The 17073-nt window shown below is 47.2% G+C and overlaps 1 protein-coding gene across 1 annotated transcript; it reads right to left on the reverse strand.

Moving 5' to 3' along the window:
* Positions 1 to 501: 501 nt before the first annotated feature.
* phyh (phytanoyl-CoA 2-hydroxylase) lies at positions 502 to 17073 on the reverse strand. Its single transcript, XM_033040199.1, has 9 exons — positions 16923 to 17073; positions 12389 to 12444; positions 11607 to 11717; positions 10651 to 10819; positions 8623 to 8704; positions 7568 to 7749; positions 6015 to 6164; positions 4459 to 4593; positions 502 to 663 (listed from the first exon to the last, which is right to left on the reverse strand). Exons 1-9 carry the CDS (start codon positions 16968 to 16970, stop codon positions 610 to 612), a joined length of 987 nt encoding a protein of 328 aa, XP_032896090.1. The 5' UTR covers positions 16971 to 17073; the 3' UTR covers positions 502 to 609.

The following is a 17073-nucleotide window of genomic DNA, read 5'->3' on the forward strand; positions in this document are numbered from 1 at the left end:
ATGGATCAGATGGGTTTAGAGGGATATGGGTCAAACATGGGAAAATTGGACTAGCTTATCTTGGTCGGCGTGGGCGAGTTGGGATGATGGGCCGGTTTCTGCGCTGCTTCTCCTTCTGTCGTATGTCTTTTAGACCTGCAGCTCCGTTGACCCGAGCCAGGCCAACGTGTCATCGTCCAGGTTGTCCAGGCCGCGCTGCACGACTCTAAGACCTCACTCGAAAATGTAATATAATACTGCGCAAATCTCAAAGGAAGCAAATGAAAATTGTCCTGGGCCATTAATATGCATCGCATCCAATATCTCAGTCCCAAACATACTGGATTATCAGGGTGTTACTGTATGCCTAGTTTTTTTTAAACTGTAAACATTGATGTAAACTCTTAAAAGACAATTCTTAAACATGTGAGTCTGAAGAAGGGTTTCGCCCGTTCCTTCTCCACAGACACTGCCTGAACCGCTGAGTTACTCCAGCATTTTGTTTCTACCTTCTACCTAAAGTACATTGAATGTAGATTATTATTTGCAAAGAAAAGTACTGAGTTAGTCACTGGAAAGAGTGTAAAATACATGCACTGCCAGTGTACAGTTTCCATCCCCAGAACAAGGTCACAGGTTGGTTCTCTCTCCTTGTACAAGACGACCCTTGAAACGCCAGATATCCTGCAAAGGAAAGAGGAATCCACAAGTTCAGCAGTGTCTTAGAGTCATAGAGTGATACAGTGTGGAAAACAGGCCCTTCGGCCCAACTTGCCCACACCGACCAACATGTCCCATCTACACTAGTCCCACCTGCCTGCACTTGGTCCTATCCATGTACCTGTCTAACTGTTTCATAAACGTTGGGATAGTCCCAGCCTCAACTACCTCCTCCGGCAGCTCGTTCCATGGAAAAGTTACCCCTCAGATTCCAATTAAACCTTTTCCCCTTCACCTTGAACCTATGTCCTCTGGTCCTCGATTCCCCTACTCTGGGCAAGAGACTCTGTGCGTCTACACGATCTATTCCTCTCATGATTTTGAACATCTCAATAAGATCACCCCTCATCCTCCTGCGCTCCATGGAATAGAGACCCAGCCTACTCAACCTCTCCCTGTAGCTCACACCCTCTAGTCCTGGCAACATCCTGGTAAACCTATGTCCTCTGGTCCACGATTCCCCTACTCTGGGCAAGAGACTGGGCATCTTCTGCTCCACCTGCAGTGTGTTTAGTTTAGTTTAGAGTTACAGCGCATAAACAGGCCCTTCGGCCCATCGAGTCTGTGCCGACCAGCGATCCCCGCACACGAACACTATCCTACACACACCAGGGACAATTAACAATTTTGCCCAAGCCAATTAACATACAAACCCGAATTGCTGGTTTGCACCCGGAGAAAAACCTACGCAGGTCATGGGGAGAACGTGCAAACTCCACAAGATGGCACCTGAGGTCAGGATTGAACCCGGGTCTCTGGCGCTGTGAGGCAGCAACTCTGTATAGACCTCTCACGACTATACAGACCGTATGGGCGTGAGAAGTCTCCAAACAGTCGTAGCGTATTTCTGGTCGCCGCTGAACTTTTACAGTTTTGACACTAGTTTCAGAACCTTGATGTCATTTTTCACAACTCTAGATACAAAACTCACAACCAATGATCAAAATGCACTTTTTTCAAAACTCTAACACTTTTTCCAATTTCTTGGATACAATTCACATAAACCAAAGATCATTTGTCCATTGAACTATAATCACCTGTTCAAAATGACACAACTTAACATCAAAGTATAACCATTTCAAAATGCAATTCACACATTACATTTGAGATGACTGTCTATTCATTTCATTACAATAATCTAACTATCAATTGATACAACTGCTCAAAATGACAAGTAACTGTTGCATTACTCTTAAAGCATAGTCTTATGGAAACTGAGGATGAGCATGTTCAGATCATGAAAGTTTCAGGATGACGACAATGATTGACACCACCTGTGACACCAATTCGTTACTGATGATTGATCTGACCTTGTGGTATGGGTGTAAGTGGCATCCACAACAACATCTGTAGTTATACAACATGGAGCAGGCAGGTGGGCACCATAGAGGTCAAGTAGGAGAAGGAAGAGGAGGAAGAGGAGGAAGACGTGGTCAAAGGAATGGCAGGGGACAAGCACCCCGTTTGAGAGGTGGCCATGGGCCCCGTTTGAGAGGTGGCCATGGGCCCCGTTTGAGAGGTGTGGGGGAACGGGGTCGAGGACAAAGACCAAGACAGCAACGGCAAAGAGTCTCCAATGAGATTAGAGCAATGGTTGTAGATCATGTCATCAATCATGGCATGACAATGATTGAGGCAACGAGAATGATACAACCAAACCTTAGAAGATCAACCGTGGCCTCAATCATTAGAACTTTCCGCAATGAGAACCGGTAAGTCTTCAGCATGCACTACAGTAAACATTACAGTACTGTAGGCTACTCTTACTGTAATTGTCAAATGATTGTACACTGCATGCCAATGTGCAGCACAGAGTAGGTAATGTGACTATGAAAATGTGTTAACCATATAACAATTACAGCACGGAAACAGGCCATCTCGACCCTTCTAGTCCGTGCCGAACACATAATCTCCCCTAGTCCCATATACCTGCGCTCAGACCAATATAACCTGCTCAGACCAATATAACCAATGTTCTACAGTATGATGACATGTTCTTCCTGTCATATTCCCTACAGAATTGAGACTAGACCCAATAGTGGAGGCAGAGGCAGACTCCTCACTGAGGAACAGGAACGGGCTGTGGTCAACATGGTCCGGGCCAGAAATGACATTCGGCTTAGAGAAATCAGACAGAACATCCTGGACGATGAAGATCTCTTCAGGAATGTGGAAGCCATAAGTTTGCCGACCATTGCACGTGTTCTGAAAAGGCACCAGGTGTCCCTCAAACAGTTGTACCGTGTGCCTTTTGAAAGAAATGCAGACAGAGTGAAGCAACTGAGGATTGAGTATGTTCAGGTATGTTCTGTTTCATGATGCCTGTTTGTGAAAAATTCCCCATCATTGTACTGTAATCAATACTGTACAGTAATTCTCTTTCCAACATGTCTTTTTGTACATAGTGGAATGTACCTGGATGCGGATGACAATCATCACAAATTTGTTTTTGTGGATGAGGCAGGCTTCAACCTGGCCAAGACAAGGAGGAGAGGGCGAAATTTAATTGGCCAGCGGGCAACCATACAAGTACCTGCACGACGTGGGGCCAACATCAGTATGTGTGCGGCGATATCAGAAGATGGTGTGGTAGGGCGTAGATCTCTGATTGGCGCATACAATGCAGAGCTCCTTGTTGCATTTCTTGATGAGCTACCTCTAGTCTGTAGAGCTGTTGGTGTAATTTATGTCATTGTGTGGGACAACGTCAGGTTCCACCACGCTCATCTGGTGCCGGCATAGTTTCAGGCCCATCCACAGTTCCTCACTGTATACTTGCCCCCATACTCTCCTTTCCTTAACCCCATTGAGGAATTTTTCTCCACATGGAGGTGGAAAGTGTATGATCGGCATCCGCATCAACAAGTGACCCTTCTTCAGGCCATGGACAATGCCTGCGATGACGTTACAGCAGACCAGTGTCAGGCCTGGATTCGCCATGCGCGAAGGTACTTTCCAAGATGTTTGGCAAACGAAAACATCTATGCGGATGTGGATGAGAACCTGTGGCCCAATCCACAAGACAGGGTTGATGGGGATGACGAGTGATTGTTGATCCTTTGTTTAGCTTTTTTTTCTTACTGTACAGTAGCCAGGTGAGGAACACGGCAGTTTGTTTTGCAGGACTTTTGTTTTGTTTTGTTACAGTAATTGTTGCTTTCATTCAACCTATGTTGTCATTTAGTTTGTATTCATCAATAAATTTCAGCTTTGTTCAATGATTCCACTGTGTCTGTGGTATTCTCTCTACTAATCCTTTTACAGTGACATTATGTGTAGCACAGGATGAAACATGTATCACATATTTTGTACTACAATATTTAATGGTTGTACGAACAACTAAACAGTGAAACTATGTGTATGTTGTGTGTGGGTGAGCTAAAGAAATGTCCCTATGGTATTTCATGATAAATGAGTTGTTTGAACCAATGATTCTGTGAGTGCAAGCTTTCTTTAAAGATATGAATACACAATGCAATGTTTTGAACGTTGGACAGCCTGTGATACAAGTGGTGACCGTTTTGAGTTTTGTATCTAGAGTTGTGAAAAATGACATCAAGGTTCTGAAACTAGTGTCAAAGCGATTGACAAAAACTGTAACATGTTGAAAATTTCGGCGACTTATCACGGATGCCGGCAGTCACCTGTAAAGGTTGCGTAAGTGGGACAGGCCCTTAACTCAGCATTTTGTGTCTACCCTCCCTTAAATATTGGTGGCCCCATCTTTGTCCCCCAAGATACAAGGTGTCAAGGACTTACTGCCAAAGGCGTGTCTTTGCTAATGCCATATTTCCTGCGCCCTATTTCGAGAACCTCTTCTTCGATGTTCTCCTGGCTGGTGTTCTTAACGTCGATGTAGCTGCAGTCCGCACTGGCGTAGTGGCAGGATATCGCCTGTGGTACACACACACAGTTATACACACATGTATACACACACACACACACACACACACACACACAAACACAGTTATACACACACACACGTACACACACATGTATACACACACACACACACACACAGACACACACACACACAAACACAGTTATACACACACACACGTACACACACATGTATACACACACACACACACACAGACACAAACAGTTATACACACACACAAACACAGTTATACACACACACACACACACGTACACACACACACGTACACACACACGTACACACACACACACACAGTTATACACACACACACATGTACACACACACACACGTACACACACACGTACACACACACACACACACACACACACACAATGAGTACAGCAAGTATGTAGTAGCGGAAACATTATTCAATGCAACATCAACAATTCTGGGACTCACTTACAATATTCGTTGGACTAACAATTATTTGCGATTCACCTTCATGAAGCAAAACACAACTTTGGATTTAAATCCAACTATGGGTTGGGTGAGGTGGGCGGGGGGGGGAGAGGCAGGTTTATCTCCACTTATTTCTTTTTTTTCCCTCTCCTCTCTTACATCTTTATTCACTACTTTGGCCACACTACTCTGGTAGTCGAGGGGTCCTATCTTTTCACCTTTCACTTTTTCTCTTTCCCTTTCCTTTTCCCTTATTTCCAAATTAAAAGGTTAAAATTGAAGCTGTACAATAATTGTGGAATTTTACATGCCGAATGTTTTATTGCTTCTATTAAAATTACAATTGCTTCTAATAAAAAAAAAATTTAAATTAAGAAATGAAGCAAAACAGTTGAGTTTAGTTTAGAGATACAGCATGGGAACAGGCCCTTCGGCCCACCGTGTCCGCGCTGACCAGCGATCCCCGCGCGCTAACACTACCCTACACACACGAGGGACAATTTACAATTTTACCGAAGCCAATTAACCTACAAACATGAATTGCTGGTTTGCACCCGGAGAAATATCCACGCAGGTCACGGGGAGAACGAACGTCCACACTGACCATCGATCACCCGCTCACACACACGAGTTCAATGTTATTCCACTTCGCCACCCCTTCCTTTCCCTCCACCCCTCCCTCCCTCACATAATCTCTCAACAAAAACCCCTCCCTACCCTGAACCCTAACTACACCTAGCACCCGACACACTCACATCCCCCCCCAACCCTCTCCCCCTCGACCCCACCCCCCCCACCCCACCACAGCGCCACCCCCTCTCTCCTCCTCTCCCCCATCCACTCCTCCTCCCTCTCCCCCCTCTCCTCTCCACCCCTTCCCCATTCCCCTCAAGTTCCACTCTCCACCCTCCCCCTGCCCATCCCCTCCCCTCCACTCTCCACCCCTCCCCTCCACTCTGCCCCCCCCCCACCTCACCTTCCGGAAGCCGCTGGTCACGTTGGTCCCTGAGCCGTGGATGAGGATGGGGTGGAAGAAGACAGTGTCGCCCTTGTCCATCTCCAGGTGGAGCCGGCGGTGACTGGGGTCGTAACCGTGGATACCGTGGTACATCTTATTGACGCCGCCCTGGGGAGAGAAACATAGAAACATAGACAATAGGTGCAGGAGTAGAGGCCATTCGGCCCATCGAGCCTGCACCGCCATTCAATATGATCATGGCTGATCATCCAACTCAGTATCCTGTACCTGCCTTCTCTCCATACCCCCTGATCCCTTTAGCCACAAGGGCCACATCTAACTCCCTCTTAAATATAGCCAATGAACTGTGGCCTCAACCACCTTCTGTGGCAGAGAATTCCACAGATTCACCACTCTCTGTGTAAAAAATGTTTTTCTCACCTCAGTGCTAAAAGATTTCCCCCTTATCCTTAAACTGTGACCCCTTGTCCTGGACTTCCCCAACATCGGGAACAATCTTCCTGCATCTAGCCTGTCCAACCCCTTAAGAATTTTGTAAGTTTCTATAAGATCCGCCCTCAATCTTTAAATTCTAGTGAGTACAAGCCGAGTCTATCCAGTCTTTCTTCATATGAAAGTCCTGACATCCCAGGAATCAGTCTGGTGAACCTTCTCTGTACTCCCTCTATGGCAAGATTGGCAAGAGAGCGCACGTCACACAAGGCAACTCCTGACGGGAGGTCTCGGCAAAGCAAGACCACCCTCTGCCTGTGGTGCCCTCACCGCGGCCACCTGGAGGCTCATGTTTGCCCGTCATTACCTTCATCAGATAGACACAAGATGCTGGAGTAACTCAGCGGGACGGGCAGCATCTCTGAAGAGAAGGAATGGGTGACGTTTCGGGTCGAGACCCTTCTTCGTCTTCATAAGATCAGTTTAGCTTATTGTCAAGTGTACCGAGGTACAGTGAAAAGCTTTTGTTGCGTGCTAACCAGTCAGCGGAAAGACAATACATGATAACAATCGAGCCGTCCACAGTGTAGATACAGGATAAAGGATGTAAGAGTGTGGAGTGATTATAATATGAGTTTGTAGATCTGATTCTGTGGCCAGCACGCAAATAGTCACTGGGGTTGGGCACTATCTTGTTTGTAGGTGATAGGAGCAGAATTAGGCCATTCAGCCCATCAAGTCAACTCCACCATTCAATCATGGCTGATCTATCTCTCCCTCTCAACCCCATTCTCCTGCCTTCTCCCCATAACCCCTGACACCCGCACTAATCAGAATCTATCTATCTCTGCCTTAAAAACATCCATTGACTTGGCCTCCACAGCCGTCTGTGGCAATGAGTTCCACAGATTCACCACAGATATGCCATCCCTTAAATCAGAATAGTGTATTCGACACTTAGGAAGGAGACAATAGTCCCTGTAGTGAATCTGTGGAATCCATTGCTACAGAAGGTACATCCTTTAATTCTGAGGCTGTGATCTCTGGTCCTAGACTCTCCCACTTGTGGAGATGCCCTCTCCCACGGATCCACTCTATGACAGGGGCGCTGGACTCACGGGCCAGTCGGGGTAGACGTGTGGCCTCAGGCTGCCCACGTGTGTCCCCGGCAGCACCACCAGGCACCCGTTGTCGCGGTGAACCCTCTCCATGGCCGTCCACGCGCACACGATCTGCTCCGCCGGCCGGAACGGGAAATAATGCAGGTCCTGATGCAATGGATGGCGTGATGTCTTCATGCCTGAGAGCGTGCGCACACAGAAATAACACGTTACAGAACACGCTCGTTGTCACTGATTCTGTTATAAAATCTCGTTATAACAAATTTTGGTTATTGTGGCCATTGAAATTGGCAATGCATTGACAGTGATGAGGCATAGTGACAAGCCATTGAAATTGACCAGCGATCGCTCAGATCGACACTGATTAAACACTGTAACAAACAACCTTTAGTATTTTTAGTTTGCAGTAACAAGTCCCGCTTTAACTTATTTTAGCTTGTAGTTCCGATCCACCCGCTGCCCGGTAGTTTTAGAATCCTCTGCCCAGCGGATAAGCCTGCGTTTGTTTGTTCGTTCGTTCTGGTTAAAGCGTTGTACACACGGCAGCCAATGGCCACTTGTCCTTTTTCCACTTTTAATTTAATTTTAATTTCAAGTTTTCTTGAACCTTGTTGTGTGTTAGCTGTTATTAAGAACTATCTATACATTAATAAAACTCTCATCTTGTTTGTTTGTTTGTTTGTTTGTGTGTCCCCGAAACCCCGCCAAAACGGTACACGATAGCTCCACAATTTTAGGCCCACCTTACTCACCATTGTCCTGCGATGTAAACTAGCAGGTTTTGTTCAGATTGATGTTATATTTTAAAAGTTATTCACATTTTAAAAAACACCGCAGTCGCGCTCCCACCTGCCTGCCGCGCCTGCGCAGTTGGGAGCGGGTTGCCGAGACACGCGTCACAACGGGGATCTCTGGCCTCACAACGCGAACCTGTTAGCCGCGCCTGCGCTGTTGGGGGCAATGGGTGAGTGGTGGAATATTACGTTGGGGGGAACGGGGCCCGATGGGTCCACGCTTGGTCTAGTACACGATTAAACCCTTCCTTGTCTTACCAGAGTCGGGAGGCTTGTTGATGAGCATAGTGTGCATCGCCATTATATCAGGGCCGGTAAAACACTCCACGTACTTCAAGATCTAAAAGCACAAACCATGTTAAGAAAGCACTTTACTCTAAAGGCTGATTACACAGATATAAATTCTACTTCTGAACTGGTGGCAAGGAGAGAACACAGGTTAGGTTAAAGAATTAAGTTAAAGAGACTGTTTCTTCCCGGCTGTTATCAGGTAACTGAACCATCCTACACAACCAGAGAGCGGTCCTGAACTACTATCTACCTCATTGGTGACCCTCGGACTATCCTTGATCGGACTTTACCTTGCATTAAACGTTATTCCCTTTATCAAGTATCTGTACACTGTGGACGGCTCGATTGTAATCATGTGTTGTCTTTCCGCTGACTGGTTAGCACGCAACAAAAGCTTTTCACTGTACCTCGGTACACGTGACAATAAACTCAACTGAACTAATCTGAAGATAAGCATTGCAAATGTTTAGTTTAATTTAGAGATACAAAGTGGCAACAGGCCCTTCAGCCCACACCGACCAACAATCACCGTGTATACTAGTTCCATCCTGCACACTAGAACTACAGCGCCAGAGACCCGGGTTCGATCCTGACTACGGGTACCGTCTGTACGGATTTTGTATGTTTTCTCCGTGACCTGCGGGGGTTTCCTCCGGGTGCTCCGGTTTCCGCCCACAATCCAAACACATGCAGGTTAATTGGCTTCGGTAAAAATTGCGAATTGTCCCTCGTGTGTGTGGGACAGTGCTTGTGTACGGGGTGGTCGTTGGTCGGCGCGGACTCGGTGGGCCGAAGGGCCTCCTTCCGTGCTGTATCTCTAAAGGCTAAATTTCATAGTTACAATAGAAACATAGAAAATAGGTGTGGGCGGAGGCCATTCGGCCCTTCGAGCCAGCACCGCCATTCATTGTGATCATGGCTGATCGTCTCCAATCAATAACCCATGCCTGCCTTCTCCCCGTATCCCTTGACTCCACTAGCCCCTAGAGCTCTATCTAACTCTCTCTTAAATCCATCCAGTGATTTGGCCTCCACTGCCCTCTGTGGCAGGGAATTCCACAAATTCACAACTCTGGGTGAAAACGTTTTTTCTCACCTCAGTCTTAAATGGCCTCCCCTTTATTCTAAGACTGTGGCCCCTGGTTCATTATCCAGTGTAGATTACAAGTAAACGCTCTTGGATTAAATAAACTGTGCATTTGGCATTTCAAGATTAAGATCCCTGTACTTACTACAACTGGCGACTCTGTCTACTGTCTGGAGGTACTACTGTTCTACACTTGTACTGTATCTGAGATGCTTATCTAAGATGTATTACAGTGTTTACGCAAGTGATAATTGCAGCACTTTGATGACCTCGAAAAGATCATCCACACATTCATCTCCGCCCGCCTAGATTACTGCAACTCCCTCTACACTGGCATCAGCCAATCTTCCCTGTCCCGCCTGCAACTGGTCCAAAACGCCAATTGCAGCGAGACTCCTGACGGGCACCCGAAAAAGGGACCACATCACCCCGATCCTGGCCTCTCTCCACTGGCTCCCTGTGCGGTTCCGTATACATTTCAAGACCCTCCTCTATGTCTACAAAGCCCTCAATGGGCTTGCCCCCTCCTACATTAAAAGTCTTCTCACCCACCACTCCACCTCCAGGCCCCTCAGATCGGCCGACTTGGGGCTGCTGAATATCCCGCGGTCTCGGCATAAGCTCAGGGGCAACCTTTGTGGTTGCAGCTCCTAGACTGTGGAACAGCATCCCCCTCCCCATCAGAACTGCCCCCTCCATCGACTCCTTTAAGTCAAGACTAAAAACCTATCTATACTCCCAAGCCTTTCCTGACGTCCACTGAGCGAAGGCTATATGTATATATGTATGTAGTTTGTTTGTGTATACTATTCTTATAACAAATGTAAAGCAGTTTGGCCAGCGAGAGTCCATGTAATAAATAAAGTACCGTACTGTACTGTACGTACCATTTAAACCTGGACCCTCACCTCTGGTAGGCAACAATACTCAAAAAGTATCTCATTGCTTTGGAAATCTTGGATCTTGGACACAGCCTGTTGACCGGGAACATACTCCGTCTTTGCGATGCCCACATCCCTCATCACCGTTAATCCTGGGACCAGAACTTCCTTACGACAGATCCTTCCAAACTCCTCTCTGTGAACCGAGACAAACAATATTCATTCCAGTCATCAAAGTTGACACTTATGCCCCTGTCCCACTTAGGAAACCTGAACGGAAACCTCTGGAGACTTTGCGCCCCACCCAAGGTTTCCGTGAGGTTCCCGGAGGTTTTTGTCAGACTCCCTACCTGCTTCCGCTACCTGCAACCTCCGGCAACCACCTGCAACCTCCGGGAACCGCACGGAAACCTTGGGTGGGGCGCAAAGTCTCCAGAGGTTTCCGTTCAGGTTTCCTAAGTGGGACAGGGGCATTACACACACTAGTTCAGTTTAGATACAGCATGGAAACAGGCCCTTCGGCCCACCGAGTCCACGCTGACCAATGATCCCCGCACACTAGCACTATCTGACACACACTAGGGACAACTTAAAGATCCAATGACAATGACAGCCTACAAACCTGTACGTCTTTGGAGTGTGGGAGGAAACCGGAGAAAATCCATGCAACTTACTTTTTTTTTTAAAACACGCAACTTACACTTGGGTAGTTTACGCCCCAGAGGTTTGAACGTTGACTTCTCTAACTTCAGTCAGCCCTTGCTCGCTCTCTCTCTCTCTCTCTCTCTCTCTCTCTCTCTCTCTCTCTCTCTCCTTCCCCATCCCAGTCCTCCCACTGTCTCCGCCCAATTACTTTCTTTGTCCTATCCCCTCCCCTGACATCAGTCTGAAGAATGGTCTCGACCCGAAACGTCGCCAATTCCATCTCTCCATAGATGCTGCCTGTCCCGCTGAGTTACTCCAGCATTTTGTGTCCAACGTACCTGAAAATCTCCAGATGTTCATCAGAAACCAACTTCTTAACGTGAAGGAATCCGTTTTCCTCATAGAACTGCCTCTGGTCCGGGGTCAGGCAACTATTGTCCACAGTGTAGCTGGAAATAGAGAGAGTTGCAATACATAAAATGAGTAGACAATAGACAATAGATGCAGGACTAGGCCATTCGGCCCTTCGAGCCAGCACCGCCATTCAATGTGATCATGGCTGATCATCCACAATCAGTACCCCGTTCCTGCCTTCTCCCCATATCCCCTGACTCCGCTATTTTTATATTGGACTCCCCCAACATCGGGAACATGTTTCCTGCCTCTAGCGTGTCCAAGCCCTTAACAGTCTTTGTAAGATTCCTTGAACAATTTTCTACACAAAAGAAATTGCCTGTTTTATTCTGCTTCATGTGGTGTTAGAGTTGTCTCAACCCGAAGAGAGACAGCGCAGAAACAGGCCCTTCGGCCCACCGAGTCTGCACCAGCCAGAGATCACCCCGTACACCAGCACTATCCTACACACACTAGGGACAAATTAAATTATTGATGGAAGCCAATTAACCTACAAACCTGCACGTCTTTGGAGTGTGGGAGGAAACCGGAGCACCCAGAGGAAACCCACGCAGGTCACAGGGAGAACGTACAAACTCCGTACAGACAGCACCCGTAGTCAGGATGGAACCCGGGTCTCTGGCGCTGTGAGGCAGCAGCTCTACCCGCTGTGTCACCATGCCGACCCTTCTTCAGACCAGTCGACCAATTGCTCCCCATTACTTACCGGAAAGTTCCTGGAGAGAAAGTTGAAGTTCCTTCCGCAGAGGTAGGAGAGAGTTTCTGATGTTTGGATAAAGGAAAAAATCATTGTCCCCGTGGTGAAATGTTGTTTGTTGTTCAATATATGTTTTTTGACAGAAAAAAACGGGCCCCACTTGTTCCAGTACATACACACACACACACGCATGTGTACTCACATATATACACACACACACGTGTGCTCACACATATACACACATACACGTGTACTCACCCATATACACACACACGTGTACTCACACATATACACACGTGTACTCACTCATATACATACACACACGTGTATACACACGCATATACACACACGTATACTCGCACATATACATACACATACGTGTACTCACCCATAAACATACACACACGTGTACTCACCCATATACATACACACACACATGCACTCACACATATACATACACACACCTGTACTCACCCATATACATACACACACGTGTACTCACCCATATACATACACACACGTGTACTCACCCATATACATACACACACGTGTACTCACCCATATACATACACACACGTGTACTCACCCATATACATACACACACGTGTACTCACCCATATACATACACACACGTGTACTCACCCATATACATACACACACGTGTACTCACCCATATACATACACACACACACATGCACTCACATATACATACACACAACTGTACTCACCCATATACATACACACACGTGTACTCACCCATATACATACACACACACATGCACTCACACATATACATACACACACCTGTACTCACCCATATACATACACACACGTGTACTCACCCATATACATACACACACATGCACTCACACATATACATACACACACACACATGTACTCACACATATACATACACACACGTGTACTCACCCATACATACACACACGTGTACTCACCCATATACATACACACACACATGCACTCACACATACACGCAAAAGAACAAAACGCTAAGAGCAAATGTTGATGGAAATCGTGAACCAAACGGCCTGTTGCAGTTGCTGTTGCTGTTCTATGTTATGACAAGTCTTAATCGTTTTTTATTACTCATAATAAAAATCTCTATTTAGTGAAGGCGGTTCCTTCCTGTTTTGTTCTAATCCAGGCCACATTTCGCTAGATGCCAGTCCTTCAGTAATACAATCCCACTACATCGAGTTCCGGTTGTTGGGGTCAGAGTCCAACTCTTCACCAATGAGACATGGCAATAGCCGTTGTGTCATACAGTCTAATACTAGAGAGCCCAGGCTTATGGTGAGAGAGGAGAGGTTTAATAGGGACCTTAGGGGCAGCTGTTCCACTCAGTGGGTAGGCAGTCTGTATCTGCAACGAGCTGCCAGAGGAAGCTGCAGAAGCAGATAGAATTACAACTTTTAAAATACATCACAAAACCATGAGAGGAATAGATCGGGTAGACACACAGAGTCTCTTGCCCAGAGTAGGGGAATCGAGGACCAGAGGTTTAAGGTAAAGGGGTAAAAATTTAATAGGAACCCGAGGTGCAACTTTTTCCCACTTGGGTGTATGGAACGAGCTGCCGGAGGAGGTAGTTGAGGCTGGGACTATCGCAACGTATAAGAAATATTTAGGCAGGTACATGGATTCAAGAGAGTTTATTGTCATGTGTCCCTGTATAGGACAATAAAATTCTTGCTTTGCTTCAGCACAACAGAATATAGTCGGCATGAACACAGAACAGATCAGTGTGTCCATATACCATTGTATAAATATATACACACATGAATAAATAAACTGATAAAGTGCAAATAAACAGATAATGGGCTATTAATGTTCAGTTTTGTCTGAGCCAGGTTTAATAGCCTGATGGCTGTGGGGAAGTAGCTATTCCTGAACCTGGTTGTTGCAGTCTTCAGGCTCCTGTAACTTCTACCTGAAGGTAGCGAGGAGATGAGTGTGTGGCCAGGATGGTGTGGGTCCTTGATGATACTACCAGCCTTTTTGAGGCAGCGACTGCGATAGATCCCCTTGATGGAAGGAAGGTCAGAGCCGATGATGGACTGGGCAGTGTTTACTACTTTTTGTAGTCTTTTCCTCTCCAGGGCGCTCAGGTTGCCGAACCAAGCCACGATGCAACCGGTCAGCATGCTCTCGACTGTGCACCTGTAGAAGTTAGAGTGAGTCCTCCTTGACAAACCGACTCTCCGTAATCTTCTCAGGAAGTAGAGGCACTGATGAGCTTTTTTAATGTGCATCAGTGTTCTCGGATCTTCAGAGATGTGCACGCCCAGGAATTTGAAGCTCTTGACCCTTTCAACCATCGACCCGTTGATATAAACGGTACTGTGGGTCCCCCTCCTACTCCTTCCAAAGTCCACAATCAGTTCCTTGGTTTTGCTGGTGTTGAGGGCCAGGTTATTGCGCTGGCACCATGTGGACAGTTGCTTGATCTCTCTTCTATACTCTGACTCATCCCCATCAGTGATACGTCCCACAACAGTGGTGTTGTCAGCGAACTTGATGATGGAGTTCGCACTGTGACCGGCTACGCAGTCGTGAGTATAGAGTGAGTACAGCAGGGGGCTGAGCACGCAGCCTTGAGGTGCTCCCGTGCTGATTGTTATCAAGGCCGACACATTTCCACCAATACGAACTGTCTGTGGTCTGTGAATGAGGAAGTCGAGGATCCAATTGCAGAGGGATGCGCAGAGACCCAGTTCTGCAAGTTTGGTAACCAGTTTGGAGGGGATGATGGTGTTAAATGCCGAGCTGTAATCAATGAATAACAGCCTGACATATGAGTTTTTTTGTTGTCCAAGTGGTCCAGAGCGGAGTGGAGGGCCAGCGAGATCGCATCCACCATTGATCTGTTGTGGTGGTACGCGAACTGCAGTGGGTCCAGGTTTTTGTCGATGTAGGAGTTGATTTGCGCCATGATCAACCTCTCAAAGCAGGTTTAGAGGGATATGGACCAAACACGGGTAGGTAGGGCTAGTGTAGATGGGGCATGTTGGTTGGCGTGGGCAAGTTGGGCTGAAGAGCCTATTTCCACGCTGTATTTAGACAGACATATAGATGGGAAGGGTTTAGTGGGCTGTGGACTAAATGCAGGCAAATGGGACTAGCCCAAGATGCAAAACTGGGTCAACAATAAATATCTCTTGAATCTGAACTTCAACAGTAGGGTGGAGGAACAGGTCCATCAACCCACAATATTTGTGTCAACATGTTGCCTAGATCAACTAATCTCCTCAGACTGCATGTCATCTGACTGCATTTGCTCTGATATTTTATTTAATTCACATGTTTAATTGATAATGTTTTATTATTAATGGTTAATGTTTTATTTGTCATTCCCACCTGTCACTGTATGTCATGTTGTCACTTGCGGGCGGAGCACCAAGGCAAATTCCTTGTATGTGAATACTTGGCCAATAAACATATTCATTTCAGGTCCCTGCATATCCCTGTGCCTGTGTAAAATTCTCTTAAACGCCACTATCGTACCTGCCTTCCCCCCCCCCCCCCCCTCCAGCAGCAAGTTCCAGTTAAACCCCTGTCCCACGGTACGAGTTCATTCCAAGAGTTCTCCCGAGTTTGCCCCGATTCGAACTCGGAGATTTACGGTAATGGCCACTCGTCGGTACTGGGGCAACGTGTTGAAAAAGCTTCACGAGTCTTCCCGTGCTTACCTGCCGTTAGCGAGTCTTCCCGAGTACCTGCCGTTAGCGTTACGAGCCGCTAAGAGTTCCCGAGTACCTGCCGTTAGCGTTACGTCCCCGAGCTCCGACGTACCCGCTACGTTCATTCTAGGTGCTTACCACGAGTTTTTTTTCCTTATTTTTAACTCGGGACGAGAGCTCTTGGAATGAACTCGTACAGTGGGACAGGGCTATTAGTTAGCACTCTAATCGTTTACATTTCCACCGTGGGGGATTAAGGTTCAGTCTATCCTGTCTGCTACGCCTTAACCGCCAGCGTTTTTCAAAGAAAACAATCCAAATCTGCCCAACCTCTCCTGCAGTTGAAAGCAGGTTTAGAGGGATATAGACAAAACACGGTCAGGTAGGACTAGTGTAGATGGGGCATGTCCTACCTCTATTCCAGGCATAGTTCTGGTAAACAAAAGGGCTGGAGAAACTAAGCGGGTGCAGCAGCATCTATGGAGCGAAGGAAGGTACACAAAATTGCTGGGGAAACTCAGCGGGTGCAGCAGCATCTATGGAGCGAAGGAAATAGGCAACGTTTCGGGCAGAAGCCCTTCTTCAGACCTGGTAAACCTCCTCTGCATCCTCACCGAAGCCTAAACTTCAGAGTTATAGCGAGAACAATCCAAGTGGGCTGAAGTATCGATGCAGCACAGCTGTGTGACAGCGGCAGGCCCTTCGGCCCACCCCGTCTCTGGCCGCCAGTGCCGCCTTGAAACATGGGCCAACCTTCCCCTCCAGCTCAGAGCGGGGTTTGCCGGACTGTGGGCTTCGGCCGGGAGCGGACAGCGAGGAGAATCAAATGAGAAAAAGGATACAAGGTCTGGGTGCAGATGCCGGCGGATGAGCTGCAGCCTGGCGGCCATTGTCCGGGGAGACGGTGCCGGCGGCTCGGACACTCCGGGGAGACGGTGCCGGGGTTGAGAGACTCCAGGGCGACAATCCCGTTACCTTTGCCCCGGCCCCGTC

The sequence above is a fragment of the Amblyraja radiata genome, chromosome 21 (assembly GCF_010909765.2).
Source record: "Amblyraja radiata isolate CabotCenter1 chromosome 21, sAmbRad1.1.pri, whole genome shotgun sequence".
NCBI lineage: Eukaryota > Metazoa > Chordata > Chondrichthyes > Rajiformes > Rajidae > Amblyraja > Amblyraja radiata.